This window comes from Rhinolophus ferrumequinum, chromosome 9, assembly GCF_004115265.2.
Source record: "Rhinolophus ferrumequinum isolate MPI-CBG mRhiFer1 chromosome 9, mRhiFer1_v1.p, whole genome shotgun sequence".
NCBI lineage: Eukaryota > Metazoa > Chordata > Mammalia > Chiroptera > Rhinolophidae > Rhinolophus > Rhinolophus ferrumequinum.
The window spans coordinates 12,801,661-12,829,585 of record NC_046292.1 but is presented as its reverse complement, the minus strand read 5'-3'; the positions used below and the strand labels follow the sequence as shown (position 1 = coordinate 12,829,585).

The following is a 27,925-nucleotide window of genomic DNA, read 5'->3' as shown; positions in this document are numbered from 1 at the left end:
CTCTTTGTGGCTCTCCTTGGCACTTGGTCCAGATCCTGATATGTCCCTCTGCCTCTTTAAAGCAACCTGAGCTTTATCGTCCCAGGGTAGTTGTCAACGATGGGGACGTAAGACAGTCATCAGCATGGTACCCCTCGGAATTGCAGGCTTCTGTGTGGCATGCTTGGGGAGTAAAGTCTTCCCTCGATAAGCATGTCTGTCATTTTTCTGGGATCTCAAAAATTATAAGGAGCATCTTGAAGCACTTGTATCTTTTATCCTTTTATATAGAGGCAGTGGGGAAATATTTTTAAAATTAGGTGACTGTTATTTGCCAGATTTCCTTTTCTTGGAGTAATCACTTTATGGCCTTAGCAGAATACATAGGGACAGTCCTTCCGTTTGTCTCGTCAGACTGGCATCACTGAGGGTTCAGTGAGAGACTCCTAGGCCCTCTGCCCCTCTGCCTTACACGGTGTCTCCTAGGCCGGCCCGTTGGCACAAAGCCAAGAAGGTTCAGCTGACCCCTGGGCAGACAGAGGTGAAGATTGACCTGCCCCTGCCCATTGTGGCCTCCAACCTGATGATCGAGTTCGCAGATTTCTATGAAAACTACCAGGCTTCCACAGAGACCCTCCAGTGCCCACGCTGCAGCGCCTCAGTCCCTGCCAACCCAGGGGTCTGCGGCAACTGCGGAGAGAATGTCTACCAGTGTCACAAATGCAGGTAAGCGAGTGGTCGTCGCCCAGGCCACGCCGTGTACATTCCTGCTATCTTCCCATGAGTCTCAGTGTGGGCAGTTGCAGTGTCTGGTGTCATTGCAGTGATTAGAGGATTACGGGTGTGTAGCATGTGGAGTCAGTCCAAGGATAGAGAGAGGAGGAGGAGGGAAGAGGAAGAGTGGCGTGTGTGTGTGTGTCTGTGTGTGTCTGCCCGTCCTGTGGTGGACAGGAGGTTCCTAAGTTTAGTTCTGGGTCTTTCTTGTTACCTGGTTGCTGAAGTCTTCCTCACCTATTTGTTGCTGTCCCCCAGTAGTCCCTACAGTGGTTTCTACAGTACAGAGGGGGCACAGTCCATCTGCTCAGAGAGTCACCCCCACCTCACCAAACCTCTGCTACCCCCCTCACCTAAGTACTTCGGTTCTACAGATCCATCAATTACGATGAGAAGGATCCCTTCCTCTGCAATGCCTGTGGCTTCTGTAAATACGCTCGCTTTGACTTCATGCTCTATGCCAAGCCTTGCTGTGCAGTGGATCCCATTGAGAATGAAGAAGACCGGAAGAAGGTGAGGCCAGCTCCGTCGTAGGCCCAGGGCCGTGGCTTTGCCCTGCTCTTTGGGCACAGCCGGTGTAGGACAGTGCTTTTCCTTTTCACCCAAGTCTTCCTCAACTCAGCACTATTTTCAGGGCCTGTCTTTTCATGGGGAGCAAATGATGGAGTAAGATAGAGCACATGGTTTGCACAGCACTTTGGAGAACTGTTGGCAATTAACCAGATTCTCCAGGACAGAAATGGAAAGGCAGAAAAAACGGTGCCTGACTGCCCTGCGTTTTTTCCCACAGACTGCTTCATATTCGTCCTGATCTTCCCTCAGGATTAGCTTGTACTTCTCAGTCAGCTTGACGTAGTGGGACTGGACATTAGAGGAGTGAAAAGGGGTGAACTATAGGGATAGCTACTAGAAGCGGCACGGGCAAGCAAAAGATCTGGCTTTGGAGACCGAAGGGCCAAAGTTCCGATTCTAGCTGTGCCTCTTACTGCTGTGTGGCCTGGCCTAAACGACTTCCCGGCATTGCATATTTATGTGTATGTTGTATATGTACATCATACATTATGCCTGTCCCACAGGCTTATTGTGAAGAATGGAAATAGTGTAGGAAGCACAGGACCTGATCTGTAGAAAGTGTTTCAGTAAATGGTTAACAATTCGGATCACTCAGGGAAAACCATCATGCGGAAAAGCCTTCACACGCATCCCTGTCTTTTCCTGTCTAGGCTGTTTCCAACATTAATACGCTTCTGGACAAAGCTGACCGAGTGTATCACCAGCTGATGGGACATCGGCCGCAGCTGGAGAACCTGCTCTGCAAAGTGAATGAGGCTGCTCCCGAGAAGCCACAGGTAATCCCAAACGAGCAGGGGCCTTTGGAGAGGGTCCTGGATCCTCATCAGAAGACTGCTGCCTGGGAGAGACCATCTCACGGTGGAAGGCTGACAGCTCCTCACCTCTTTGGTTGCAGGATGACTCGGGCACGGCCGGGGGCATCAGTTCCACTTCAGCCAGTGTGAATCGGTACATCCTGCAGTTGGCGCAGGAGTACTGTGGAGACTGCAAGAACTCTTTCGACGAACTCTCCAAAATCATCCAGGTAGAGAATCATCCAGGGAGCGGCTTCGGAGTGTGTTCTGTCTCGTGTTATCGGTATCGTTTTCAAACCAGCGCTGTTGCCCTCAGCCAGCAGCTCTAGTGGGGTTGTCCTTTCCCACCCCCGTTGAAAAGGTAGACGAGTGGCCGCAGCACGCAACTTCTTCCAGTGCAGTTTCTGGTGCAGAGGTTATAGATCATAGATCTGTTTCTCTTGACCATTCACAACCCATCTTTTAGTTAGAGGGGTTGCTGGTTTTAATGAATCGGGTGTCAGGATTCTCTTTCCCCATTTTCTGATACATACCATGTTGCCAGGCTAGATAGATAGGGCATCCAACTCCCTTCAAGCAGGGCGGGCCGTCCGGTGGGTAGAAGATTGCAGACCTGATCTCCATGGGATGGGAGGCTGGCTGTAGACAGGAGAGCAGCCAGTATCCTTCCTTGCCCTCCAAATCGTTGGTGTGCTGTCTTTGCTACAAGTGCCTTCGGTTCCTACCTCTGTCTTTGTGCTTTATGCGACAGTGTTACGTGGGAGTTACGGGCATGTGCCTGTGATCAGAGGCTGAGTTCTGACTCTGCCACTGACCTGGGGGAAGCCAACCCTCAAGCCTCAGTTTCCTCCTCTGTAAAATGGGGATAACGTATCAACTGATAAGGGTGATCGGGATGGTTAAATGAGATAGTTTTTTCAAACCAAAGCGAACTTCCTCTTCCCCCTTATTTTAATCGATAATTTCTTTCTCTTTTGTCCTTTTTTTCCTTAGAAAGTCTTTGCTTCACGCAAAGAGTTGTTGGAATATGACCTGCAGCAGAGGGAAGCGGCCACCAAATCGTCCCGGACCGCCGTGCAACCCACCTTCACTGCCAGCCAGTACCGCGCCTTATCCGTCCTGGGCTGTGGCCACACGTCCTCCACCAAGTGCTATGGCTGCGCCTCAGCTGTCACAGAACACTGTATCACACTGCTCCGGGCCCTGGCCTCCAATCCAGCCCTGAGGCACATCCTCGTCTCCCAGGGCCTTATCCGGGAGCTCTTTGATTACAATCTTCGCCGAGGTTCTGCTGCCATGCGGGAGGAGGTCCGCCAGCTCATGTGCCTGCTCACTCGGTCAGAGCCTGCGTCATCGTGGGGCTGGGGCAGCAGCGGTGCTAGGGCACTGGGGGGGAGGGAGGGCGCAAGGGATGCTCCCCACAGCCAGACAGGCTAGCTAGTTTCTCATAGAGGGAAAGTGGGAAGCTGTCCCACTGGATGGATGAGCGAGCTAGGGGAGCATTGGAAGCCCCTTGTGAGTAGTGTACTTGGCTTATACTGTACTTTGTTGGTTCGGCGAGGTTTCTTGAGGAAATGGTCTCTGAATTCTGGTGAAGGAGGAGAAGGGAGTGACTGTGCACTTGGCCTAAGACTCACGCGAAAGACGTCAGTAGAGCAGTGGGGCCTAGTGGTTAAGAGCCTGGACTGGATCAGAAAGACCCAGGCTCAGTATTTGATACTTTGAACTGTGTGCCTTGGACAAATTATTTAATTTCTTGGGTCCAAGTTTTCCTTCCTCATCTGAAAAATACTGATAATAGTAAATACCTAAAGGCTTGTGATGAGGATGGAATGAAGTAATTCATGTGAGTAGTGACACATGTTTGTTGTGTCCTCAGTATGTGCAGAGGCAGTACCCAGAGGTAGATGTGGATTATTTACTGAGTGTGTGGCATAAATTCTGGAACATGTTTATTGAGCATCTGCTGAGTGCCGGGCACTGTTCTAGACTCTGAGGATACAGTGGTAAAGGAAACAGAGTCCCTGCCCTCACATAGCCTACGCTCTAGATGGGAGAGCTGCTGTAGGCACATCATCACACAAGACTATGTCAGGACGTTAGATTGTGAAGAGACGTAAATCTGGGGTGGTGACCCTGGTTGTGGGAGGGATGGCTGTATAGGCTAAGGTGGTCCAGGAAGACCGGAGGGCGTGATGCTTGAGCAAAGAGCTGTGTGAATTAGGGGCAAGCCTGCAGATACCTGAGGTGTGGGCCTCACGTGCCGGAAATGGCAGGTGGAAGGCTGAAGGCAGGGGTGAGCCAGGAGTGTCTGGGGAGCAGCAAGGAGGCTGAAGGACGCCATGGAGGAAACGGGGGAGCAGAATCAGTGAGAGGTCTCTAGGGGTCCGATCCTGTAGTCTTGTAGGCCATTGTAAGGACTCTGGATTTTATTCACAACATCTTGGGAAGCAAGGAAGTGATGTGATATTGTTTATGTTTTTTTTTATTGTTAATCTAGACAATTACAAAGGGGCATGGATGGGAAATGTGGATGCCTTGTGGGGAATGAAGTGGAGGCCGTTAGAGAAGATGAGGAAAGAGTTGTGCCCAAGACTAAGTGTGAACACCTAGATCTGGGGACCGCAGTACACCAGACAGCGCCTGGGGACTTTGCAGCCTGGGGTGTGCACCCCGGGGAGAGACTCTCCCCTGTGTTGGTGCTGCTCCTCCCTCAGTCATGTCTCCTCCCAGGAAAGGCAGCTGTAACATGCGCTTTTTTCTACGTTCCGGTTTTGTGGGCTGACTCTGTAGTCTTGCCCCTGGGAAGGCTGGGGAGCCCTAGACATTGATTTCCTTGACTCTGGGCTCCCAGTGAAAAGGAGGGACACGACCGGTGGGGAGTAACAGGACTGTGTTTCTTTGCTTCCCCAGAGACAATCCAGAAGCCACCCAGCAAATGAATGACCTGATTATTGGCAAAGTCTCCACGGCCCTGAAGGGACACTGGGCCAATCCTGATCTGGTGAGCAGGACAGCCAGCCCCTCGGAGTGCTCCTCGCTTTCCTTCTTCCTCCCCTCACTCCCTCCGCGCCAGTCCCGTTGTGGTGACAAAGCAGCACATTTCCTTGCAGAGCTCACATCCCAGAATGATTGTCCCAGGTCACACCCAGCTCCAGAGGGAGAAGAGAGATGGGTGGTCGGCCTCATGAAGTGTAAGGGCCTCCATCTCTCTTTGGAGCCACCTGTGACCAACACTTTTAGTTCTGAGTCCCTGGGTCAGAGCTTGGACACAAGCCCAGTCCTGGGATTGACCTTCTGACCCTTCTCTACTCGTGTGTCTTCCCGTTGGCCTTCTAGGCAAGTAGCCTTCAGTACGAAATGCTGCTGTTGACAGATTCAATCTCGAAGGAGGACAGCTGCTGGGAGCTCCGGTTACGCTGTGGTGAGTTTGGGGAGCTGTTCAGAGACAGGAAAGAGGGCCTCAAGGTGCAGCCCTGGCCACAGAGGGCAGAGGCAGCGGGGAGACGCCACTGGGGCAGCCTTGCTGGAGCCGCTGTGTGGCGCGTCGTGACCGTGACTCTGCCCGCCCTTTGCCCCCACCCCCCCAGCGCTCAGCCTTTTCCTCATGGCCGTGAACATCAAGACGCCCGTGGTGGTTGAGAACATCACCCTCATGTGCCTGCGGATCCTACAGAAGCTCATCAAACCACCTGCTCCAACCAGCAAGAAGAACAAGGTACTGGGCAGGGCGTTTCCGAGGCCCCGCCATGCCCTGGCCCCACCCTCACCTCCCCTGACCTGGGGGAGGGGACGCCATCACTTCCTTGGCCTCGGGTCAGCAGAGGTGGGTTGGGATTTTTGAGAAGGAAGGCTTCTCAGAGGAAAGTCAAGAGAAAACTAAACATGAAAATACAAATGTGCAGAACGAAGTGAGTAACCATGGAGGACACCCACTTTCTGCGGTCACAGCAGGTGACCAGCTCCCAGAGAGTGGGGTGGTGGCCTGTCCTCTCCTGTGCCTTTGCCCACGCAGTACTGTGCAGTGGTGAACATCCTAGGCTCTGAAGCGACTTCTTGATTTCAAATCCAAGCTCTTCTATTTACCAGCACCATGACCTTGGGCAAGTTTATTTAACTTAGGTTCCTCAGTTTTTCCATCTATAGAATAGGAATAGAGTCTCCACCTTGAAAAGTCGTGAAGACTAAATGACTTACTGAAGATCAAGTATTCAGAGCAGAGTCTGGCCCAAGTTAGTCCTCAGTAAATGTTTGCTGTGGCTATATGCTGTCTCCTCTGTCTAGAATGCTCTCCTTTGCCTTGTTAACTGCTCCTTACAAAATTCACTTCTCTGCCAGGCTGGCTATGAGCTCCTTGAATTCAGGGACTATCTCATTAATATGTTTTTATGTCCAGTGCATAGCATGATATCTAGTGTATGATAGCCACTCAGAAAATCATTTAAGTGAATGAATAAAGCCAAATCCTTATCCTAAAATAACTAGCCAGGCCACAGATTGACTTGCTTTTACCAGCTTATGGAATATGCAGGCCGTAATTCTTTGTCTTGGCCATGCCCCTCGGCCGGCCCTGCTCTGTGATCCTTGGGCCACCCAGATTCCTGTTCCATCCCGGTGGAATCCCTTGATGGGAAACAGGCTTCATTGCAGGAAGATTGCTTTCTGAGTGGTTAGCACTGGGGAAGACACTGATGTTAAACAATTTATACTACATTCCCCTTAGCTGGCCTGCCAGCCCCTCCTCAGACAAGACAGGACTGAGGTACCTTCCTTCCTGCCCTTTGATGACGGTTTCTCTCTCAGGCTGATTCCCAGCAAATAAAATTGGTCCTTGATTGAAAACAGGACCCTCATCCCCACATAATCATTGTTTTTTCCAGTGTCAGGTAAAAGGAGATTTCCACAGAGCTCTTACCCTCTAAGCCCTAAGGAGCCACGTCTCTGTTCACATTTTGGTTAGTTTTAGCCTAAAGTGAGCAGAACTGCTCAAACTGTGGCTCACAGATCCCCGGCTGTTCCCCCCAAGACTGTCAGGGAACCTGTGAGGGCGACGTTATTTGTATAATTATCCTAACACACGGTTGGCCCTGTGCACTCTCCTGCCGTTTGTGCCGATGGTGCAAAGTCAACGCTGGTGGGACTGCTGGTGTCTGAGCAAGAAGAGGCAGCAGCACCCATTTCCCTCGTAGCCAAACTCTTCTCTGACACGCGGTTTCAGTTGAGAGCTTCCGGATGAAGCGGCATGAATTCATTGCAGTAAATCTGGACTCACAAGGACTAACTTTTTATTGTTGAGCGTGACCACATGGGAAGTACACACAAAGCGCTTCCGCGGCACACCGAAGTGCAGTGCTGTGTTGGGGAAGCGCACATGTGCGATTGTCTGGGATGCCAGCTGAAGCAGCGGCGTGTTCCCTGGAACCCCACGTGCGCCTGAAAGGACGACTGACAGGCAAATTGTGGTGACTCAGAATTGGGTACTTGGCAGACATTTTCTTGACAATTGAATAAAGAGGAATTGACATAACGCAGTGAACCTGTATTTTCAAATGAGCAGTGCATGTTACAGAATCATGCACAGGTAAAAGGTGAATTTTAGTGTAAAGGAATATGAAAAGCTTATTGATTGGTTTCAGATCCCACATCACAGCCAGTCTTTAAGAACCTACAGTGTATTGAATTTTGCTGTAGTGTTAAACAAAAATACCCATAATTAATTGGAAAAGCTATTAAAATGTTCTTCTCTTTTCCATCTATATATGTCTGTGAGGCTTGATGTTTCTCATATACTTAATCAAAACAATATATCACAACAGTGCGAACGCAGAAGCAGATACGAAAATCCAGCTGTCTTAGTAAGGCAGTCATTCAATTATTTTAAAAAATATAAAACTGTGCCACTCCTTTCTCTAGATTATTTTGGTTTTGGAAAATATAAAGTGTCATTTAGATTGATAGGTAATGGATTTATTCTTATTTTTAAATGAGTAAATATCTTCAGAATTCTTCAATTTTGTTTCAATTTTGATTACAGTAAATATCGCTAGATAGAACCACACATACAAAAGCTCTTTAGAGTCCTCAGTAATTTTTTAAGAGTGTAACGAGGTCCTAAGGTCAGAAAAGTTTGAGAACCGCTGGGTTCGAGTGTCTGGGGCTCTTGGCTCTGCAGGCTAGTTCTGGTTAGTAATGGCTCTTTAAATTCTGGAGACTGCTCAGTGACCCCTTAAAGATTTATGTTTGGGAAACTGCCGATCAGCCCAGGGAGAAGAATTAGTGTGTATGTGGCTGTAGGATTGTCTGTAGGACAATCCAGCTCCATCTTATCCTGCACAGTCAAAATCCGTGACCTTCAGCTCAGTGTGGAGATGCTAAATTGGATCAGGGTACTTTAATGGGAATACACACTCGGGCACAGAAGATACGATTGTTGATCCTTCTGACCTTGCCGTTGCATGTGTCCCCTTAGGGTGTCGGTGCCATGGTGTCGGAGCTGTGGCTCGGGCGTGTTCTCAGGGACTCCCCCTTGTTCCGCTTTCCTCCTGCAGGATGTTCCTGTTGAGGCCCTCACCACAGTTAGGCCGTACTGCAATGAGATCCATGCCCAGGCCCAGCTGTGGCTCAAGAGAGACCCCAAAGCATCCTATGAAGCCTGGAAGAAGTGTCTTCCTATCAGAGGTGGGTCTGTCTCTTCAAGACTTGGGAAATCTATCCCTCCTACTCCTGTCCTGACAGCCCTAAAATCCCCTCATTTTTGTCACTTTCTTGTCTTTACCTCTCCCTGCACCCCTTTGCCCGCCAGGGGTAGATGGCAATGGGAAGTCCCCCAGCAAATCAGAGCTCCACCATCTCTATCTGACGGAGAAGTACGTGTGGAGGTGGAAACAGTTCCTGAGTCGTCGGGGCAAGAGGACCTCCCCCTTGGACCTCAAACTGGGCCATAACAACTGGCTGCGGCAAGTGAGTGACTGCCACCCGGGCCCCGCGGCCCCTGGCCCCAGACACGGAGCGCCTTCTGCGTCTGCTCTGCTTTCCCTTCTCTTTGCTTTCTAGCTTCCTTTCAAACGGGGAGCGGGTTGCAGCCACCAGCGTGGTGGACCGGCCAGAGCAGAACTCGGCTCTGCCCTCTCATCCAGCTCGGTGTGCCTTTGGCACCTCCCTGACCACTTACTGGAACTATGCCGCAGTGGCCACTCGCCCGTTCTCCTCCGTCTTTCGTGTCTTCTACTGTCCTCGCCCTCTTCTTTCTAGCTCATGTCTTAAAGGGTTAAAGTGATTATGTTTTAGAGAATTCATTTGTCCGCTGATACATAAAATGTTTGGTTTACACTAAGTATAAGTATTTAGTCTACAGGTTGGCCCCAAAATAAGAATTATAGAAGTCTTTGCTAAGGAAAATACCTGTATGTCTTTTTGCCCAGCTCAGTCTTCTTAGGTATGTTCTCCAAATTACTTGACGGAGAACATTTCCATGGAGCAGGACGCTCCTTAGCAGGCTCTCTCCCAGTCCGTGACAGGCAGGTCTTGTTTGTGGGTGATTTTGGCCTTTAACCTTTTCCTGGAGAGGTATCCAGAGGACTTCTCCTGCGTGGGTGACAGGCGACTTGGCCCTGCTGGGGGCAGGGTGCGACAGGCTGTCTGTCCTCTGAGCCAGGGGCTTCTCTCTCCTTCCCTGCAGGTGCTCTTCACTCCGGCGACACAGGCCGCTCGGCGGGCAGCCTGTACCATCGTGGAAGCGCTGGCCACCGTTCCCAGCCGCAAGCAGCAGGTCCTGGACCTCCTCACCAGGTACCGTGTGAGGGGGTGTGGGTAGAATGGCAGAGCTCATCCAGAGCCTTTGCGCTTTCCCGGGGGACTCATAGACCGGGGCAGTGGCGGGCACACCGGTGCCCTGCAGCCATCTTGTTCCATATAGGAGGCCACAGAAACAAGAAGGTATTTAAAAGCTGAGTCATAGTGGGGGCAGCAGGAAAAGTAACAGCGGCAGCACCAGCGGCTAATAGAAATACTGGTCATATGTGACCTTGTTTCATCCTCACAGCAGCCTGGACTTCAAGGGGTTAATTCACTTGTCCCCGGAATGTCCACCTGAATCCAGGCAGTCGAATTCCAAAGCCTACATACTGGCCACTAAACTCTTTGGTACACTTGCCTTCTCGATGATTCCGTCAGAAATACAGCCTCGCTGCCCAGATGACCACTGTTCGTATTGTGGTACTTACTCCAAATGTGCATAGTCGATCGTATCGCACTCCCAGCTCTATGCTCGGAGCTCTTCCCCAGTGTGGGGAGTTCGCAAGTGGGAAGTTTGGGTTTTCTCAGGGGCCCTCCCGCACCCCCAGAAGGAAGGGGGGTGAAGGACAGCAGGAGACAAGTGAGATGGAATGAGCGAGGAGGAGCTCACAGAGCTGGCAGGCTGCTTGAGTTCGCTCACAGTGCCCTGTCTCTCGGTGGCAGTTACCTGGATGAGCTGAGCATAGCTGGCGAGTGTGCTGCTGAGTACTTGGCGCTCTACCAGAAGCTCATCACGTCAGCTCACTGGAAGGTCTACCTGGCAGCTCGGGGGGTCCTGCCCTATGTGGGCAACCTCATCACCAAGGTACCTACCCCGTAGCCCCCGGAAGCCCTTTCCCTGCTCCTCCTTTCAGGGAACTCTTTCTCGGATGTAAACTTTGCCGTGTTCTTTTTGGCCGAGAAGAAATACTTGTTGAGAATATCTTTATGACTTTATCGTATTTGTCATAAGGATATAGCCATCTGTTGAGGACACTGAGGCCTTTCCCAATTCGGAAGCCACCCTTAACATCATTGCAAGTGTCTTTGGCTTCTTGGAAAGGAATTTTGCAAAGACTCAGCTTGAGGGATCATGAGGATAAAATGATGGTGACTGTGGAGTGTCTTTGGGTGGTGCTGCCAGCTCCGGGACCGCTGGTGGAGGTGACCAGTGTCATTGGCAGTGCTGTCACACTAACTGCCCATCGTCCTGTTTAGGAAATAGCCCGCTTGCTGGCTCTGGAGGAGGCCACCCTGAGCACGGACCTGCAGCAGGGCTATGCCCTCAAGAGTCTCACAGGTAGAGAGCCCCCTGGCCCTTCCTTCAGTGCAGCCTGGGTGGAGTGTGGGGACTGACCCTGAGTCCCTTGGGTGCTGGCATGGTCTTCCCTTTCATGTTGGCATGGTACACATTTAAGTTCTGCGTTTTCCTCCTTGTCGACGGGTTTCCGTTTTTGAGCTCCTGTTTGCTGTTGACCAGCCTGCTTCCCTGAGCACCTTCCCCGTGCTGAGCACAAAGATAGCTTCCCCTGCTTTCGAGTTGCTCATAATCTTTTGAAGACACTGACCAGCCTTGCTTATATTCTCACCCAGACTCTTGCAGCAACTGTTTCCTGTCCCCACAGGCCTTCTTTCTTCCTTTGTGGAGGTGGAATCCATCAAGAGGCACTTTAAAAGTCGCTTGGTGGGCACTGTGCTGAATGGATACCTGTGCCTGCGAAAGCTGGTGGTGCAGAGGACCAAGCTGATCGATGAGACCCAGGACATGCTGCTGGAGATGCTGGAGGACATGACAACAGGTAGCCCTGCCAGTGGCCTGGACCCCGAGGCCCCACGTCCTGTCTGGGTCTGCCTAGGGATGTTACTCTGATTTCCCTGAGTTCTGCAGAGGGGGGAGGGGCGGCAAACATTCCAGGAAAGGAGGAGAAGAAACTTCTCTTGAGATAAGACTGGTTCTTGGACATGTAAAGTTCCAGAGCTGGACTCAGTCAATTTGCACTTTTTATATTGAGCTCATAGAGCAGGAATTGGTCAAGGGCTCTCAGATTGGTGTCTATTCATTGATTCTGGAAAATTCTTAGCCATTATCCCTTCAGTTGCCTCTGCTCCATTCTCCTTTGACCTTGTGGAACTCCACTCTCTGTCATCCGTATCTCTTCACCTCTCTTTCGTAGTGTTCATCTCACTGTATCCTTATGCTGCTTTTGGATCATTTCTTCAGTTCTGTCATTCAGCTCATTAATTTTTTCTTCACCCTGTGTTACCTGTTTAATCTACCCATTGTGTTCTTGTAGCTCCATATAGATTTTACAGTCTCTTGTTTTTTATTGGCATTTCCCATCCCTTTCATAATCTTTCAACGTATCAAACTTATTTCTGTGTCTGATAACTCTAAAATTTGAAATATTTATTGATCTGATTGTGCTGTTATTTCAGCTCTTGCTTATGGTGCCTTAAATCTTTTTATATTTAGTGATTTTGACTGTGAGCTTGTGTTTTGTAGGTTTATCTGGAAGTTTTTCGGGATCTGAGTCAGACGGGTTTTTCCAGCTTCTGCTGGGCAGGCATCTCAGGACACTGCCCCCTGAGGGCTGCCGTCAGTGAGGTTCTGAACTTAGGTTTCTCACTTAGGTGTCCTCGGTCGTGTGAGCCACAAACCTCTGGGAGGGGCAGCTTGTTATGAATTCTCAGAGGAGATGTCCCCCTCCATACTCGCTGCCACATTGAAGGGAAGACAAGGTCCTTTCTGTTATTGCTCCGGCGAAAGGGAGAGTCATTTCTAGTTGACCCTTATGCCAAGGATGTAACCCTTTTGGGTACCAGATTTATGTGTGTATAGAGATGGGTGTTCCTGCTAGACTTGCCACCTGGGCAGGTGTGGGGCTTTGTTTGTATCCAGCTCTCAAATCCTGGCAGGTTATGTAAACCAAAGCTCAAGGCAGAAGCAGCCTCAGTGTTTTGCTAAACTTCCTGGGTTCTTGATTTCTCTTCGTTTTTGGCTTTTGATTCTTCTTTACTCATGTGGCAGTTCACTGGTTTTTTAATTCAGTATTTTAAGTTATTTTTAAGTGGTGAGTGTGGGGAGCAGGTCAGGGAACATACTCTGCTGCATTGTCAGACATGGAGGTCCTTCTGATGCCATTTTCATCATGTCATGCTGAGCTGGTTTGTGACCTTGTCAGTAAGACCCCTTTTAAGAGCATATTTCTTCCTCCTTGTGTGACTTGCAGTTACCTCTTGGGCTTATAGAGGGTAATCTACCTAATCTTTTAAAATGAAACTTAAAACTATAACTTCCCTTTGATTGGAAGACAGTTAGGATCATCATTTGACATTTTTGAGTACCTATTGGTCAGGAAGATGCAAGGTTATAATTCTGGGAGAGAACGAGACATGTCCACATCTAGCTGTGATGCACTGTGCTGAGTTGGGCGTCGAGGCTTCACGTGGAATGTGGTCTGTGTATAAAAATCAGTCACTTTCAGGTTTCCAGTTGAAATATTGATATTGCCACATAAGGCATGTAAAGACTTAACCAGGCAGAAAGAATCTGTCAGTGACGATACTTCATTTAAAGTGTCATCTTCATTTCTGTGTGCGAAGCGCTTTCCTAACCAACTTGGCCACTTTGATTTCTTGCAGGTACAGAATCGGAAACCAAGGCCTTCATGGCCGTGTGCATTGAGACAGCCAAGCGCTACAACCTGGACGACTACCGGACCCCTGTGTTCATCTTTGAGAGGCTCTGCAGCATCATTTATCCCGTAAGGAGTGGTACTTCCCATGGCGCTCAACGTGTTGGCATGAGCCTTTGGCCATGAAGCCTCTTGGTGATGCTTTACAGTCATGGGCAGTTTTACCAGCTGTGGGCCATTTAGTTACCATTTTAGAAAACTCCACTGACAGAACCAGGAGCAACCTCATGATTTTCCTGTTCCTGAGGATAGGAAACCTACAGGCCTTCCTTGGTCTTATTTCCTAGATTCAAGGTCAAGATCAGTCTTTTTTTTTAACTAGGTCTAACTTCCCATTGCCAAAACCCTATTGCTTAGCAATCCAATATGCTATGAAAGAAGCAATATTAACTAGAGAATAAAGACATTTTCACTCTCCAGCCCCCATTTTGTACACACTTACATGCGTGTATATTTGTTTCCCTCACCTGAGTTACACAAAAGCACCATGTGATCCAAAGACCCCTTCCTGTTATCAGGAAGGATGAAAAACACCAGTATCCTCAGTTAATGATGAGAGATCGTTGGGGTTGGACATGCCTGAATGTTATGCAATATTGAGAAGACCCTTTTCTTGAGAGTTAATCTGTGACAGAGTCACGTGGTCCCAGGTGGGTTAGCATTACATGAGACGAGCAGGAGGAAGAAAGCCACCCACCCCTTCATTTCACTAAATATAGCTTTCATACGTCACTCCTCATCTGCTTATTTTGTTGGGCTTTCTCTCCTAATCCACCCGTGGGTTTCAGAGGAGATGCTGGATATTTGAAGGTATTTGAATTACATTTGGATTTTTTGAATCACCACCTTTGATTCAAAGATATCCTTTATATCTTTAAATGTGTAAGGGACTGGATGACTCTGGTGTGTTTTCCCCAGAGTGTCCATGGAGCAAGGTAGCATGGGATAAATCTCAAAGGCCTCGCCCTCCCTCTGCACATATTTTCATGCCATCCCTTCTGATGTGTCCCTCTCTCTGTCCTATAGGAGGAAAATGAAGTCACTGAGTTCTTTGTGACCTTGGAAAAGGACCCCCAGCAAGAAGACTTCTTACAGGGCAGGATGCCTGGGAACCCGTATAGTAGCAATGAGCCAGGCATTGGGCCACTTATGCGGGACATAAAGAACAAGATTTGCCAGGACTGTGACTTGGTGGCTCTCTTGGAGGATGACAGTGGGATGGAGGTAAGAAGCATAGGCCCACGCTGCATGGTTAAGAGCGTGGGCGGGGATCCAGTGGAAGTTTCTCCCCTTGGCAGCTGGTTAACCTTGGGCAAGTGGTTTGTTTCAGCTTCCTCACCTGTGAATGGGGACTAATGATTCCCACCTACCTGGTATAATTAGCCCTAAAGGGCTCTGCCCAATGCCTGGCATGTGGGAAGCAAAGTGTTACTGGCCATTGCTTGTCATGGAGTAGACTTATTATTCCTGCTGCTCTGGCAGAGGCTTCCCAGTGAGTCCAGGTTAATTAAGCTCCCTAAGTGCTGGCACTTTAGTGCCTGTGCAGAGTTCTGCCCTGTATCTGGTACCTTCTCAGAGACAACCTCTAGGGTCTGGCATTACCACATTGTAGTGAAAAGCATGCTGGGTGAGATAGAGAACATTGCCTTTTCTGGTGCTGAGCCTAAGTCGACTGAGGCCAGAAGAAGGGCCTCAGCAGGGGTTTTTAGTCTGCAATCCATGGTTTGGGTTATGGGTGTTTGTAATCCCTAAAACTGCACAAAATTCTGTGCTGTGTGCACATACACATTTTTGTAGAGGGAGAGTTGATTGGTCCACAACACATAAAACTTATGAATTATGAACCACTGCCATAAAATGCCCTTTGATCTTGAAATTTACTTGCCTTACATTACCTGTAATAACAGCTTTGTGTACTTTTCTGTTCAGCTTCTAGTGAATAATAAAATCATTAGTTTGGACCTTCCTGTGGCCGAGGTTTACAAGAAGGTCTGGTGTACCACGAATGAGGTATGTGTTTGTTCTCTTGCTTGGTGGTTTTACTTTTCTGACGTGTGCAGGCTTGTACCAGGAGGAGCCATTGTCAGTCATCACGTACCCAGCTGGTAGCAGCACCCCCTGTTCGTGATTGTGTGCAGAAAACCAGTCATCTTGTCCTCCTTTTGAAGCATCTGACTAGTGAAGATGGAAGAGCTGCAGAGAAGGATAAGCGTCTCCTGGTTACACGCAGCAGGCTGCGCAGAGTCTGAGGGAGCCCTGTGACGGGGACCGCCTGCTGTCTTGTGTCCTTTCTCTGTGGGCTCCTCATGACTGAGATTACTCCTCAGCTTTCGGGGGCCTGCTCACTTATCAGAACATTATCCCAGTGGGTCTGTCAGGGAGCATAGTTCTCGTTTTCCTAGTTGGGAAGTTGAAACTCAAACAGGCAGTTATTCTTGAGGATGGGAAAAGGGGAATGAAGGAAGCATAGCACACTGGCACGGGTCCTCTGGCCCCCTCAGTGCTGTCTGTCCATTCATGAAAATCTGTCCTGGATACTCCACTGCCCCGTCCCTCCTCTTTCTTAATCTCTTCTCTGTTCCTTCCTTTCCTTCTTCTCTGTTTCTTTCTCGCCTTCCATTCCTTCTTATCTCTTGTCTCTATTAGGGGGAACTTTAGTAAGTGAAGCAAATAAATAGTTAAGTACAGCAAACTAATGTACCAGTGAAGCACAGTGAAATTTTCTGTACTTAGTGCAAATAGTTTTGTAGAATTTAAGAAACCAAATTGCTAGTGTACAATTGATACATTTTGGCCTTTCATTTGTTGCATATTTTTGCTTCTCTCTTTCTCCCACTGTGCTGGGAATCCTGGCCACTGTTGACTATTGGACCGGCTGCCAGCTGGTAGATCCAGTGCTGTTGACAGAGGGACTCCATCCAGTACATCTTGTCACTGACATTTTAGCGTCAAAACAGAATGATACAGATGTAATCTCTGATTCACATAAAAAATTAAGACCAAGCTTCTGTGGGCACCCTTGTAAATGGTGGTATGGAACCCAGACAATGCATATGGGCGTCTCCCCTTTTGAACCATGAGGCCAGACAGAAGTTAAGGACCATCCAACCCTCACATTAGTAGGCTTAATCCACAAGGGTTTCTTCTGGCCAAGTCCAGAGTTCATGGCAGCTTTGTATCTGGGCCTTCGTCGTCTTCCCTTCTTACTTTGTCCCCAATTTCCCTCATAAACAAACAGCTCATCTCTTTAACTACTGACGGGAGCCCGCTGTTTTCTGAGTCTCTTTCTGTCCGTGGTCTATGGCTCTTTTCTCTCTTAGTACCCACTGAGCTTCTGTAGCTGGAAACCCTTCTGGAAGTGGCCTTTCTGACAGTTTCTCTCCTCTAGGGTTTTCTCTCCGGATGCCGAGCCGGGGCTTAGAGGCAGGCAGCTGGAATCGGTGTGGTATTTTCTCGCCCACTTAACTTCATGTAGTATAACTTCAAGGTGCTGCTTCTCGTCTCCAAAAGGAGAATAACGTCAGTGCTCGAGTGCCTGCCTCGGTACTGGGTGTCTAGTGAACTCGCGTAATCCTCCAGTTTCCAGAAGCTATAATTTTCTAGTTTACAAAAGACTTATTGCTCATTATTCCATCAGGTTATAGGTTTTAGCTTGAGGAAATTTGGATGAGTCCTCTCCTTGTGGTGTGGTCATGTGAAGACCTTAGGATCTGCACAGGCAAAGATGTAATGGACTCTCTTTTCTTGCTTTTTGATTCCTGAGACTTGAATCAAAGCTCTCGGATCCTCTTCACCTCCCTCATCCTGATCCTCTGAGGAGTGGTCCTTATTGTTAGCGAGAGTTTCCATTCCGGAAGGAGGCCTGGGCTTGGACTCAGACCTGGGCGTATAGCGGATAATGTGGGACAAGCTGCTTAGCCTTGTACAAAAGGATGATATAAAGTGCTTAAGCAGCATAGGACTGAGCACAGAGTAAAACGAGAAATGATAGTTGTTACAGTTCCTACATAGAGTTTTCAGATGAAACTAAATGAGATATTGTCTATAAAATGCTTCACACAATTCCTGGTCTATAAAATAAATAGCCACTAAATAAATGAGCTTCCTTTCCCCTAAGAAACGCAGTGCATTTGGATTCTGGATGTTGTGGTTCAGACCTTGTAGAGAAATAGAGGCTGTCTACGTTGCTGAAGCATCAGCAAGTGCCGGGGTTGAGTCCTCTGCATTTTCTGTGCCTATTGACAAGTTTCTTTCTCCAACTTTTCCTGCCCAGGGAGAGCCCATGAGGATTGTTTATCGCATGCGGGGGCTGCTGGGAGATGCCACTGAGGAGTTTATCGAGTCCCTGGACTCCACCACAGGTGTGGCCCTTCTCACAGGCAGTGCTGCTGTGGGGGTGAGGTCTGGGAGGACCGTGTTTCCCCGAAAATCAGACCTCGCTGGACAATCAGCTCTCATGCATCTTTTGGAGCAAAAATTAATATAAGACCCAGTCTTATTTTACTATAATATAAGACCTGGTCTATTATAATATAATATTAAAAGGAAAAATTATAAATAGCAAAAATTAACATAAGACCAGGTCTGATGTTAATTTTTGCTCCAAAAGACGCATTAGAGCTGATTGTCCAACTAGGTCTTATTTTTGGGGAAACACAGTAATGACGGTTCACATCCTGGGAATTAGGGGCGTTCTGGGCACATATTCTCTAGTAACTCTGATCAGAATTGAGGGGAGATTACATCTCCAACTAAGGAAAAATGCAAGTGTCTATGGCCTGATTCAAGTAGCTCTGGAGTTGAGGGGTGCGGGGAACCTTGGTGAAAATAAATGCAGTCAGCCACAAATGTGAGTTCAGATTTATTTTTAGCTTAGTTCTCCCCTCATCCCCTGTTATTGTGGTGCTTATATTTTCACATGTTTGAGTAAATATTTTAATTGACTTGAATCTTTAAAAAAAGAGCTAGTGCAGTTTAATATCCAATATCAACTCCTTTTATCGGCCATGTGTTTTGGGGATAAGGAAAAGGGAAATAGCTTTCAGCCTGGAAGAGAGCTATTAGTTTTATTCTCATCTTCACCTTTTCTTTATTTCTGCTTGGCTTCCCTTCTCCCCCAGATGAAGAAGAAGATGAAGAAGAAGTTTATAAGATGGCTGGTGTGATGGCCCAGTGTGGGGGCCTGGAATGCATGCTAAACAGACTGGCAGGGATCAAAGATTTCAAGCAGGGACGCCACCTTCTAACAGTGAGTTGGAGGCAGCAAGGTGGGCCCAGCCTTGTGCTTCAGGAGAGAGGCCCCTATGGAAAGAAGCTTGTGGTCACTGTGCCATTTAACGAGTGCAAGCCACTGAGGGACCTGGACGCTTCCCTGAGCCCTCTATATCTAGGCTCCTTTTTCCACCTACCCTGTTCCTGGCCCACTCCCCACAAAACACCAGTGGGATGGCCGCTTTCTGCTATGTTTCTTTAGTCACCTGTGGAACCAATGTCTAATTGTCTTGTCCTAAATGACTGTACTGGTGTCTGTTATTATCATTGCTTTTAAATGGATTTTGTAAGTAACCCTTTCATGTCTTGTAGGATGTTGTTTGCTTATTCATCCATCTGTCTCATTAGTACAGAGTAGAGGATTCCAAAGGCACCACGTGTTACACTATGATTCTTACTTACCTCCAGGGGCTGGTAGAACATACATTACTGTGCCCAAGTTTTAAACGACCTACATGGTTCTGAGGTCCCACAGGCCATGAACTTTGGACTCGGTCTGCCAGCTGTTAGTTCATAGTCTGAGTTAGTACAAGAATTTCTCCCAAGCTAGCAGAGCATCATTCCATTAGGAACTGGTGTCTCTGCCATAGTTTCAGAGATGGTAGATTTCCACCCAGCCCACCAGGGCTACCGCTAGAGAACATTGCTATTTAAAATGTCAACCTGGTATGAGGTCCAGCCTCCTTACCATGTCCCCTTAAGGGTTGCTTCTCTCTGCTGTCCTCTGCGTTGCAGGAAGAGTACCTACTAACTGTACATGACCCTCTTAGACATTTCTTTCCTGCCTATCCCCACATCTTCACTCTCCGATCGTCTCATGGGTCTTGACGGGCTTTTCTTGTCAGGTGCTGCTGAAATTGTTCAGTTACTGCGTGAAGGTGAAAGTCAACCGGCAGCAGCTGGTCAAGCTGGAAATGAACACTTTGAACGTCATGCTGGGGACTCTCAACTTGGTAAAGAGTGAGGGCTGCAGACGATAAATGAGTCTTAGAAATCCTGGGTGGGGAAAAGACATGTCACTTCTGGGCTCAGATGAAATGGATCGTGGCCTCTTCGAGCCCTTTGTCTGACTGGCACAGAGGCCTGAATCATTTAGGCTGTCCCCTCTCCTCCTGCTGGCTCATCCCCATGCTGCTGCCATGAAACCCAAGAGCTTCCCTGTCCCTTTCCTGAATTCAAAGCAGAGACAAGAGGAAGCTAGTCCTTAGCCGAGCCCAGACCACACACCAATGGGGAGGTAGTACCACTCGCCTCAGGGTAACCGGAAAGAAACCTGGGACATCACATCTTCACTGTCTTCAAAGGCCCACATGCTTGTCTCTCTTAGAACGAACGAACACACACACACACACACACACACACACACACACACACACAGACTCTGAGAAATAAGGCTATGAGGGCGTGTGAGGAGCAGAGCCCATCAGCCATGCGTGGTTGTGTCCCCATCCCCAAAGTGACCGCGTTTCCTCCTGCAGGCCCTGGTAGCTGAGCAGGAGAGCAAGGACAGTGGTGGTGCAGCTGTCGCCGAGCAGGTGCTGAGCATCATGGAGATCATTCTGGATGAGTCCAACGCTGAGCCCCTGAGCGAGGACAAGGTGAGCAGAGCCCAGCCTGCCCATTGCAGACACTGGGCACCTGCGCTGTCCCATTGCCAGCAGTGGGCTCATTTGTGTGCGGTCGTGTCAACCAAGAATGGCTGAACCTGCTTGGCTCCTAGGAATGGCAACTAATTAATGGTGCCATCATTGCATTGAAGCCTGAAATCTGGATTCAGAGGAAACAAAGCTGCTAAGGACATTCTTTCTCTCAGAAGCTGCTCATTAAGGAAATTCTGGCATGTTCCAGCTGATAGGCGGGGGCCCTAGTCCAACCTCTCATTTCACACTTGAGACTAAGCCAGAGAAGTGAAGTGAGCTGTTCAGTGTTATGCAGTTGGTTACTATATGGTTGTTGTGTAGTTGGAGGCCGAGAACCCAGGTCTCCAACTTCCAGTTCAGTTTCTCTGCACTTAATGTACCATTGCCTTCCTCCATTCTTACTGGTGCTAATGTTTTGGCTAGAAGTATGGCCAAATGAATTTCAGGTAGCTTACATTCTCCTGGGGGAGGGGAGATTGTATTGGTACATTTTGATCTCTTGAGACTATTCCCAGAGCCAGCACAGAAATTTGGAAATTTATCAGGTGGAACTCACACTGTTTATTCCCCAGGAAGTGCCGAGACGGTTCTTTCAGGGCTCCTTCTGACGGCTCTGATGGAGGTGCTGCTTCCACCATCCTGACCCATTAATGGGCCCTCCGTCCTCTCTCCCCCTGCAGGGCAACCTCCTCCTGACCGGTGACAAGGACCAGCTGGTAATGCTCTTGGACCAGATCAACAGCACCTTCGTGCGCTCCAACCCCAGCGTGCTCCAGGGCCTCCTGCGGATCATCCCGTACCTGTCCTTCGGGGAACTGGAGAAAATGCAGATCTTGGTGGAGCGGTTCAAACCGTACTGCAGCTTTGAGAAGTATGTTGCTTGGATTCCATAGCTGAGGGAAGAGTCCCCACAGAAACCCTGAGCTAGCTCTGAGACCGAGGAAGGATCACCCGAATTTCTACGGGACTTTCGTGTGCCAGTTAGGCCTTTAAGGGGCTCGGTCTGATTGGGGAATCCAACTGAAATACGTTGTGTTAAATTGGCTTGGCAGAGGGGGCACTGTGGTGTGAGATGGGAAGGAGGTGCCACAAGATGGAGGGAGTCACGTGTGCAAAAGCATGAAAGCACAGGGAGTGTTGGGAATTTGGGAGATGGAGCAGGTAAGAGAGTGGCAGGAACCAGGTAACAGGCTCTTTGTGTCGTGCTAAGGAGTTTAGACGACTCTGCAGACTGTTGATGATCGTTCGGCTTATGCTATTCCTTCACACGCTCAGACTCTGTGCCCTTTCCTCGTAGGTATGATGAAGATCACAGTGGCGATGACAAAGTCTTCCTGGACTGCTTCTGTAAAATAGCAGCCGGCATCAAGAACAACAGCAATGGGCACCAGCTGAAGGATCTGATTCTCCAGAAGGGAATTACCCAGAATGCACTTGATTACATGAAGAAGCATATTCCCAGTGCCAAGAAGTAAGAGGCAGCGCTGCCCAAGTGACTGCTCGCCTTCCCCTCTTCCCAGCGCCTTTTCTCCTCCATCATCTTGGCATGAAGCTTCATTGTTCCCCTTTGCCCTCCTTGGGGTCTCCCTCCCCTTCTGGAAATTACCAAGATGACCACTCAGCCAGCCACAGGAGAGTCCCCTGGGGCTCTGGGAAAAGGATGGCAGCCTTTGGTTTCTGCTTAGAGTACTCTTTGTACCTGGCTTCTCAGCGGAGCTAGGTGGTCCTTGGTGATTCTTTGTGGCACTCTTGGATGGTCATGTTTAAACCAGCTGGAACCAACAGCTGGTTTCCAGGTAGCCTTTGCTTCTCTGGCCTGCTAATAAGCCTTCCTTTGCTTTGCAGTTTGGATGCTGACATCTGGAAAAAGTTTTTGTCTCGCCCAGCCCTGCCATTTATCTTGAGGCTTCTTCGGGGGTTGGCTATCCAGCACCCTGCCACTCAGGTGAGTAGTCGCCCACATGTGGACTTTATTCTGGAGACAGGAAATGCAGTGTGAGGGGACTCACACTGTTGTCTCATCTCCCATGACTACGTGAAGAGCTCTGCCTTGAGACGTGTCTTACCCTAGTATACGAGGCTCCCAGAGAGGAAGAGACTCTCAGAGGTCACGTGGCTCAGCTGTCTGTGGAGGGGATGAAGTTCTATTCGTGATTTCCTCATTCAACTCCTTCTTCCAAGGGGCTGCATTTCCTCACGGGTCAGCTCAGCGGCAGTTGAACTGTGAGGGTGTGGCTGGCCAAGTGTAAAGCAGTTTTGATTTCTGGCCCCAGTTACTGGGACATTTATCATACCATCATCCCAGTTCTCTGCTCTGTGTCAGACAGCTGAGGACTGGGCTCAGAGAGGTCCGCCTGTTCCCCTCTGCTGCTCATCCCTCATAGCGCCCCACCGGGCTGAGGTATCTGTTTCCCCTCCCAAATCCTGAGTGGCACAGGCAGGTGGCCAGGCTGGATTTCTTTTAATTAGCTTTTTTATTTTGAGATAATTGTAGATTAACATGCAGTTGTTAAGAAATAATACAGAGAAATCGTATATCTACCCGTTACCCTGTTTCTCTCAGTGGTAACATCTTACAAGACTAGAGCACAGTGTCACAACCTGGGTATTGATGTTGGTGCAGCCAAGATTGGGGACAGTTCCATCACTACAAGGGCTCCTCCTGGTGCCCTGTTATAGCCACATCACCTTCACCCACCCCCATGCCACTGACCCCTGGCAGCCGCCGATCCGTTCTCCCCACCTGTACTGTTGTCATTTCAAGAATGCTACATAAATGGAATCATGAGCATGTAACCTTTCTTGGATTGGCTTTTTTCACTCAGTGTGATTTTCTGGAGATTCATTCAGGTGGTTATGTGTATCAGTAGTTTGTTCCATTTTATTGCTGAGTGGTGTTCATGGTGTGTGTACCACAGCCCGTTTAACCATTCACCCAGTAAAGGACATCTGGATTCTGTCCCGTGTGGGGCGATTACAAATAAAGCTGCTATGGTTCATTTGCAGGTTTTTATGTGAATATAAGTTTTAATTTCTGTGGCATAGATAGATGCCCAAGAGTACAAACTGCTAGTTGCACATTCAGTTTTATAAGAAACTGCCAAACCATTTTCTAGCGTGACTGCACCATTTTACATTCCTCCAGCAACACATGCATGATCCACTTTTTCTCTGCATCCTTGCCAGCATTTGGTGGTGTCACTATTTCCTATTTAGCCATTGTGATAGACGTATGGTGATATTGTGGTTTTAATTTGTATTTCCCTAAAGGAAGTAATGCTGCACGTCTCTCATGTGCTTCATATGTGTATCATCAGTGAAATGTCTGTTTATATCTTTTGTTTTCTTAATGTTGAGTTTTGAGAGTCCGTGGGACTGGATTTTTTTCTGTTTATAGGCTCTACCTGGAATATAGTTCCACAGTCTCTTTTGATAATCTGTTCTGATAATTCATTTCAGAAACATGGCCATTTGGTTTAAGAAAAGATTCTTCAATCTGTCTCACCCAAGTCTCTATGGTTCTAAACTTTTGGTCAATTCCATGGGTGGTCGTAATTAGTACGTCTTTGTAGAGAGAAGTTTTTCTACTTAAGAGTCTTACATTATTTTCCCTCTCCTTATAACATCTTTATTTTGAATGTGGATATGTCAGGGGACTGAGCTATGATTTGGCCAATGGCAACACAGTGAGCTTTTCTTAGCTTTTCTAAGCCAGCTGATCTCCAGGCTTATTCTTAGTCACTAAATTGAATTACTTTCTTTAGACTCGGGCTTTATCTAGTTAGATACTTGGCATTCACACTTCTGACCATTCACTTTTCTTTCAACACAATTATTTAGCTCTTATTGTGTATCTGCTGTGCTAGGCTGAGGAGACTGGTTAGTGAGGTAGACAGTGAATGGATTCAACAGAGATCTGAGACGTCGAATAAATGTATTTGGAGATTGAGTGCATGTGGAGAGTGAAGAAGCTGGACGAGTCAAGAACTCTGCTCAGTTTCTGGACTGGGTAACAAGATGAATGGCAGTGCCGTTGAAGGAGGTGGGAGAACCTAGGAGGTGTGAAGTAAGGTGGAGGAGAGTTGATTATATTAGACTGTGAAGGTGTGGTCAGTCCTCCTAACTAGAATGTAAGCTCAGGAGGGCACGGTCTTTGTTTCCCCAACACCTAAAACACTGTTTCACACACGTACTTCATGCACGGTAAACCTGCGGAGCGTTGAGTGTGGGGTACCTGTGGAATAGGTCAGTAGGCAGTTGAACTGTGGGGTTAGCGTTTAGGAGCTTGAGACATGAGATGCCCTGTAATTTTGTCGAGGTTCATGTTTGACGCTATGAGAATAGATTTATGAGTGAGTGAGTGATCTGAGTTGAGTGCTGAGCTTTCACATTGCAGGTTAGCTTTGTTGTTTTCAATGTATTGTCCAATAGGTACTAATTGTCCCCACTTCACTTGTGAGGAGTGTGGTGCAGGTTTCAGTGATACGGGGCTACTTCTCGGTGAGCTCACCTGGAGAGCTTTTGCAAACTGCGCCTGCCTCCAGTGCTCTGAAATCCTCCCACCCCTGTTCAGGGCATGCTGCTATAAGGCAGTGATTGCCAGCTTTTTCAAGCACAGCGGCTTCTTGTTGATGTATTTTTTGAAGTATTTTCTTATCCCCAGTCCCATTTGTAGTTGTGCCTCTAGTATCCCTAGGTTGAGAAAACAGCTGTGCCCTGGGGTTGGGTGGACCCCAAGGGCCCCAGGTGACAGTCTAGGGCCTGCTCTGCTGGGTGCAGTCAGCGTTCAGCACTCAGGCCTCGTTGGGGGCTGCTTCTCCAGGGACTCTTACCTGAGCCCCTCACGGTACCTGGATGCTTTTACATACGTTGCTTGGTTTTAATCATCACAGCAACCCTGGCATTACCCCCACTAAATAGGTAGAGGTACATAGTGACTGGTCAAAGGTCAGTGGCTGAACCAAAATTTGTCCAAATCTCTCGAAGTATACAGTCAAAGAATCTGATTGAAACTGAGCAGATGACATGAGATTGTGTACATTCCATTGACTTTTCTAAACTTGTAAGTCTGCGTACTGGAGGCATGTGTCTTTCTGGTCCCTTCTTGGCAGGTTCTGATTGGCACCGACTCCATCACAAACCTGCATAAACTGGAGCAGGTGTCCAGCGACGAGGGCATTGGGACTTTGGCGGAGAACCTGCTGGAGGCGCTGCGGGAGCACCCAGATGTGAACAAGAAGATCGACGCAGCGCGCAGGGAGACCCGGGCTGAGAAGAAGCGCATGGCCATGGCGATGAGGCAGAAGGCCCTGGGCACACTGGGCATGACAGTAAGGCCCGCGGAGTCCCCGTCTGCCCATGGCACAGTCACGCTCATCTGTGCTTTGGGACAGAGCCAGGCTCGGGGATGCTGCAGGTGAAGGCTGAACAGAGGAAGAGCAGGGAACTGGGTGTGCGAGGCTCACCTGTGATCTCCTCAGCAACCCTCAGAGGGGTGACTAGTCACGAGATTCAGAAGTTCACAAAACTAGTAAAACAGCGATGCTAACCGTGGTTTGTCGAGGATTTGCTCTTTGCCACGCTCTGTGCTCAGGCAGCTTACTAGTGAGGTTTCATTTGAATCCTCGTGTGGTCCTAGGAGGTCAATATTATACCCATTGTCACATAAATTAGTTGAGGCTGAGAGGTAACATATATATAGGCCAAGGTGCATGTCTGATAAGTGGTGACAGGGTTTTGAACCTGGGTCTGTTCGCACAAAGGGCTCTGTGCTCTTTTCATTGACCCAGAAGCAGCAGTCCTGTGAGAGCTCCTCCATACCGGTGAACTTGAGCGTCAGCAGTTTTAAACCTCCCATGGGAACAGTAAATGAATCATAAGCAACAGCCCTTGGCAGCTGAAACTGGGTATTGCTGGCACAAAGAAAGGGGGCTTTTTTGGTGGCAGGTGGCAACCTGCCAGAGTTCCAGCTGGATGGTTTCCTCTGCTTCAGTGGGTCTTGTAGGAAGAGAATAGGGGGAGAATCTGGGTCTTCACCCCCATTAGAGGCCAACTAGAGAGAGCCTCCTTTCGATGCAGCAGTCCCCTTAGTGCCTGTGGAGGGTCAGCCCTGTCAGCTAGCGTGGGGGGGGGCGTGGAGAGCCCCTTCTGACATGCCCTCTGGGCTTCCTTGACAGACCAATGAAAAGGGCCAGGTTGTGACCAAGACGGCGCTCCTGAAGCAGATGGAGGAGCTGATCGAGGAGCCGGGCCTCACGTGCTGCATCTGCCGGGAGGGGTACAAGTTCCAGGTACAGCTGCTGCCCAGGGCTGCCCTGTTGGCACCCCTCTCCTGCACATCTCTCGTCCCTACATTGGCCAGAGCCAAGGTGTGCGTGCGTCCTGGCCACTGTCCCCTGCAAAGGCAGGAAGGCACGCTGACCTGGGTATTAGTCTTCGTCGACGTTGTCAACAGCCACTCATTGAGCTCCTTCTGTGCGAGGCCCGAGCCCTGAGGTCGATGTCAGTTGCGTAATTTCATCTTTAAACTTATAAAAAGCCCCAATTTATGGATGAGAGAACAAAGGTCATGGGCCAGATCCAGAATTCTAGCCCACGCCCCTCTGGGTCCAGACCTGGGGCTTTTCAAAACACTCCCTGCTGCTTCCATTCAGAACACCTGGGGAGATCAGGCTCCCCCAAACTAGACTTATACCTGAGAGGAAGAGAACACCAAGTGACCTGTTTGCTCCTCTCTAGGCCTAAAAGGGGTCCCCTTTCTCTTCCGCTTGAATTTACTGTTCAGCACCCAAGTGACTGAAGCGTAAGTACGTGGGCCACAAGCCTTGTAAGTTCTGTTGTAACACAGGCCCTTTGGAGCTGCCTGATAAGTTTTGAAAAGCAAGTGCCTTCTTAAGGTTCTTAAGATTCTTGGTTTTCAGATCAAGGAAGCAAGCAGAAAAGACGGTTTAGGCTCACCTTTCTGCCTGTGCAAGCACACAGCATCTATTTATTTTGGTTCCTCCTCTGTCCTCATTCCACTAGGGCTGTGCCCAGCCAAGCGCTTAACCCAGATACTGGGGTGCCGACCATCACCCCTTCTTTTGGGCTGTCTTCTCCTAGGAGGGGAGACACTCCAGTGGGTCTCCCCTGCTCTGCCTCACCTCCTTCCACAGCTTGCCTTGGAGTTGGGCCTCACTGCTCCTCTTTATGTTGTCTTTGCAGCCCACGAAGGTCCTGGGCATTTATACCTTTACCAAGCGGGTGGCCCTGGAGGAGATGGAGAACAAGCCCCGGAAGCAGCAGGGCTACAGCACCGTGTCCCACTTCAATATCGTGCACTACGATTGCCACCTGGCCGCTGTCAGGTGGGCCCTGGCTCCCTCCCCGGTGCTGCAGCTCTACACCTGTGTTCCTTCAGAGGAGAAGGCAGCTTGTCCCCGGCCTA

At 49.0% G+C, this 27,925-nt stretch overlaps 1 protein-coding gene across 1 annotated transcript in view; it reads left to right on the top strand.

Moving 5' to 3' along the window:
* UBR4 (ubiquitin protein ligase E3 component n-recognin 4) overlaps positions 1 to 27,925 on the top strand; it is a 122,506-nt gene that overhangs the window by 83,108 nt on the left and 11,473 nt on the right. The window contains exons 74-100 of the mRNA XM_033115099.1: positions 466 to 705; positions 1,128 to 1,266; positions 1,977 to 2,102; positions 2,222 to 2,350; positions 3,114 to 3,457; positions 5,034 to 5,124; positions 5,460 to 5,544; positions 5,711 to 5,838; positions 8,669 to 8,798; positions 8,923 to 9,080; positions 9,799 to 9,908; positions 10,578 to 10,719; positions 11,112 to 11,193; positions 11,519 to 11,692; positions 13,536 to 13,657; positions 14,615 to 14,812; positions 15,518 to 15,598; positions 17,862 to 17,949; positions 18,709 to 18,836; positions 19,705 to 19,812; positions 20,338 to 20,457; positions 21,180 to 21,370; positions 21,797 to 21,970; positions 22,345 to 22,444; positions 25,611 to 25,829; positions 26,676 to 26,789; positions 27,703 to 27,845. Of these exons, the coding sequence (XP_032970990.1) occupies positions 466 to 705; positions 1,128 to 1,266; positions 1,977 to 2,102; positions 2,222 to 2,350; positions 3,114 to 3,457; positions 5,034 to 5,124; positions 5,460 to 5,544; positions 5,711 to 5,838; positions 8,669 to 8,798; positions 8,923 to 9,080; positions 9,799 to 9,908; positions 10,578 to 10,719; positions 11,112 to 11,193; positions 11,519 to 11,692; positions 13,536 to 13,657; positions 14,615 to 14,812; positions 15,518 to 15,598; positions 17,862 to 17,949; positions 18,709 to 18,836; positions 19,705 to 19,812; positions 20,338 to 20,457; positions 21,180 to 21,370; positions 21,797 to 21,970; positions 22,345 to 22,444; positions 25,611 to 25,829; positions 26,676 to 26,789; positions 27,703 to 27,845 (3,864 nt within the window). The remainder of the gene's footprint in view (positions 1 to 465; positions 706 to 1,127; positions 1,267 to 1,976; positions 2,103 to 2,221; positions 2,351 to 3,113; positions 3,458 to 5,033; positions 5,125 to 5,459; positions 5,545 to 5,710; positions 5,839 to 8,668; positions 8,799 to 8,922; positions 9,081 to 9,798; positions 9,909 to 10,577; positions 10,720 to 11,111; positions 11,194 to 11,518; positions 11,693 to 13,535; positions 13,658 to 14,614; positions 14,813 to 15,517; positions 15,599 to 17,861; positions 17,950 to 18,708; positions 18,837 to 19,704; positions 19,813 to 20,337; positions 20,458 to 21,179; positions 21,371 to 21,796; positions 21,971 to 22,344; positions 22,445 to 25,610; positions 25,830 to 26,675; positions 26,790 to 27,702; positions 27,846 to 27,925) is intronic.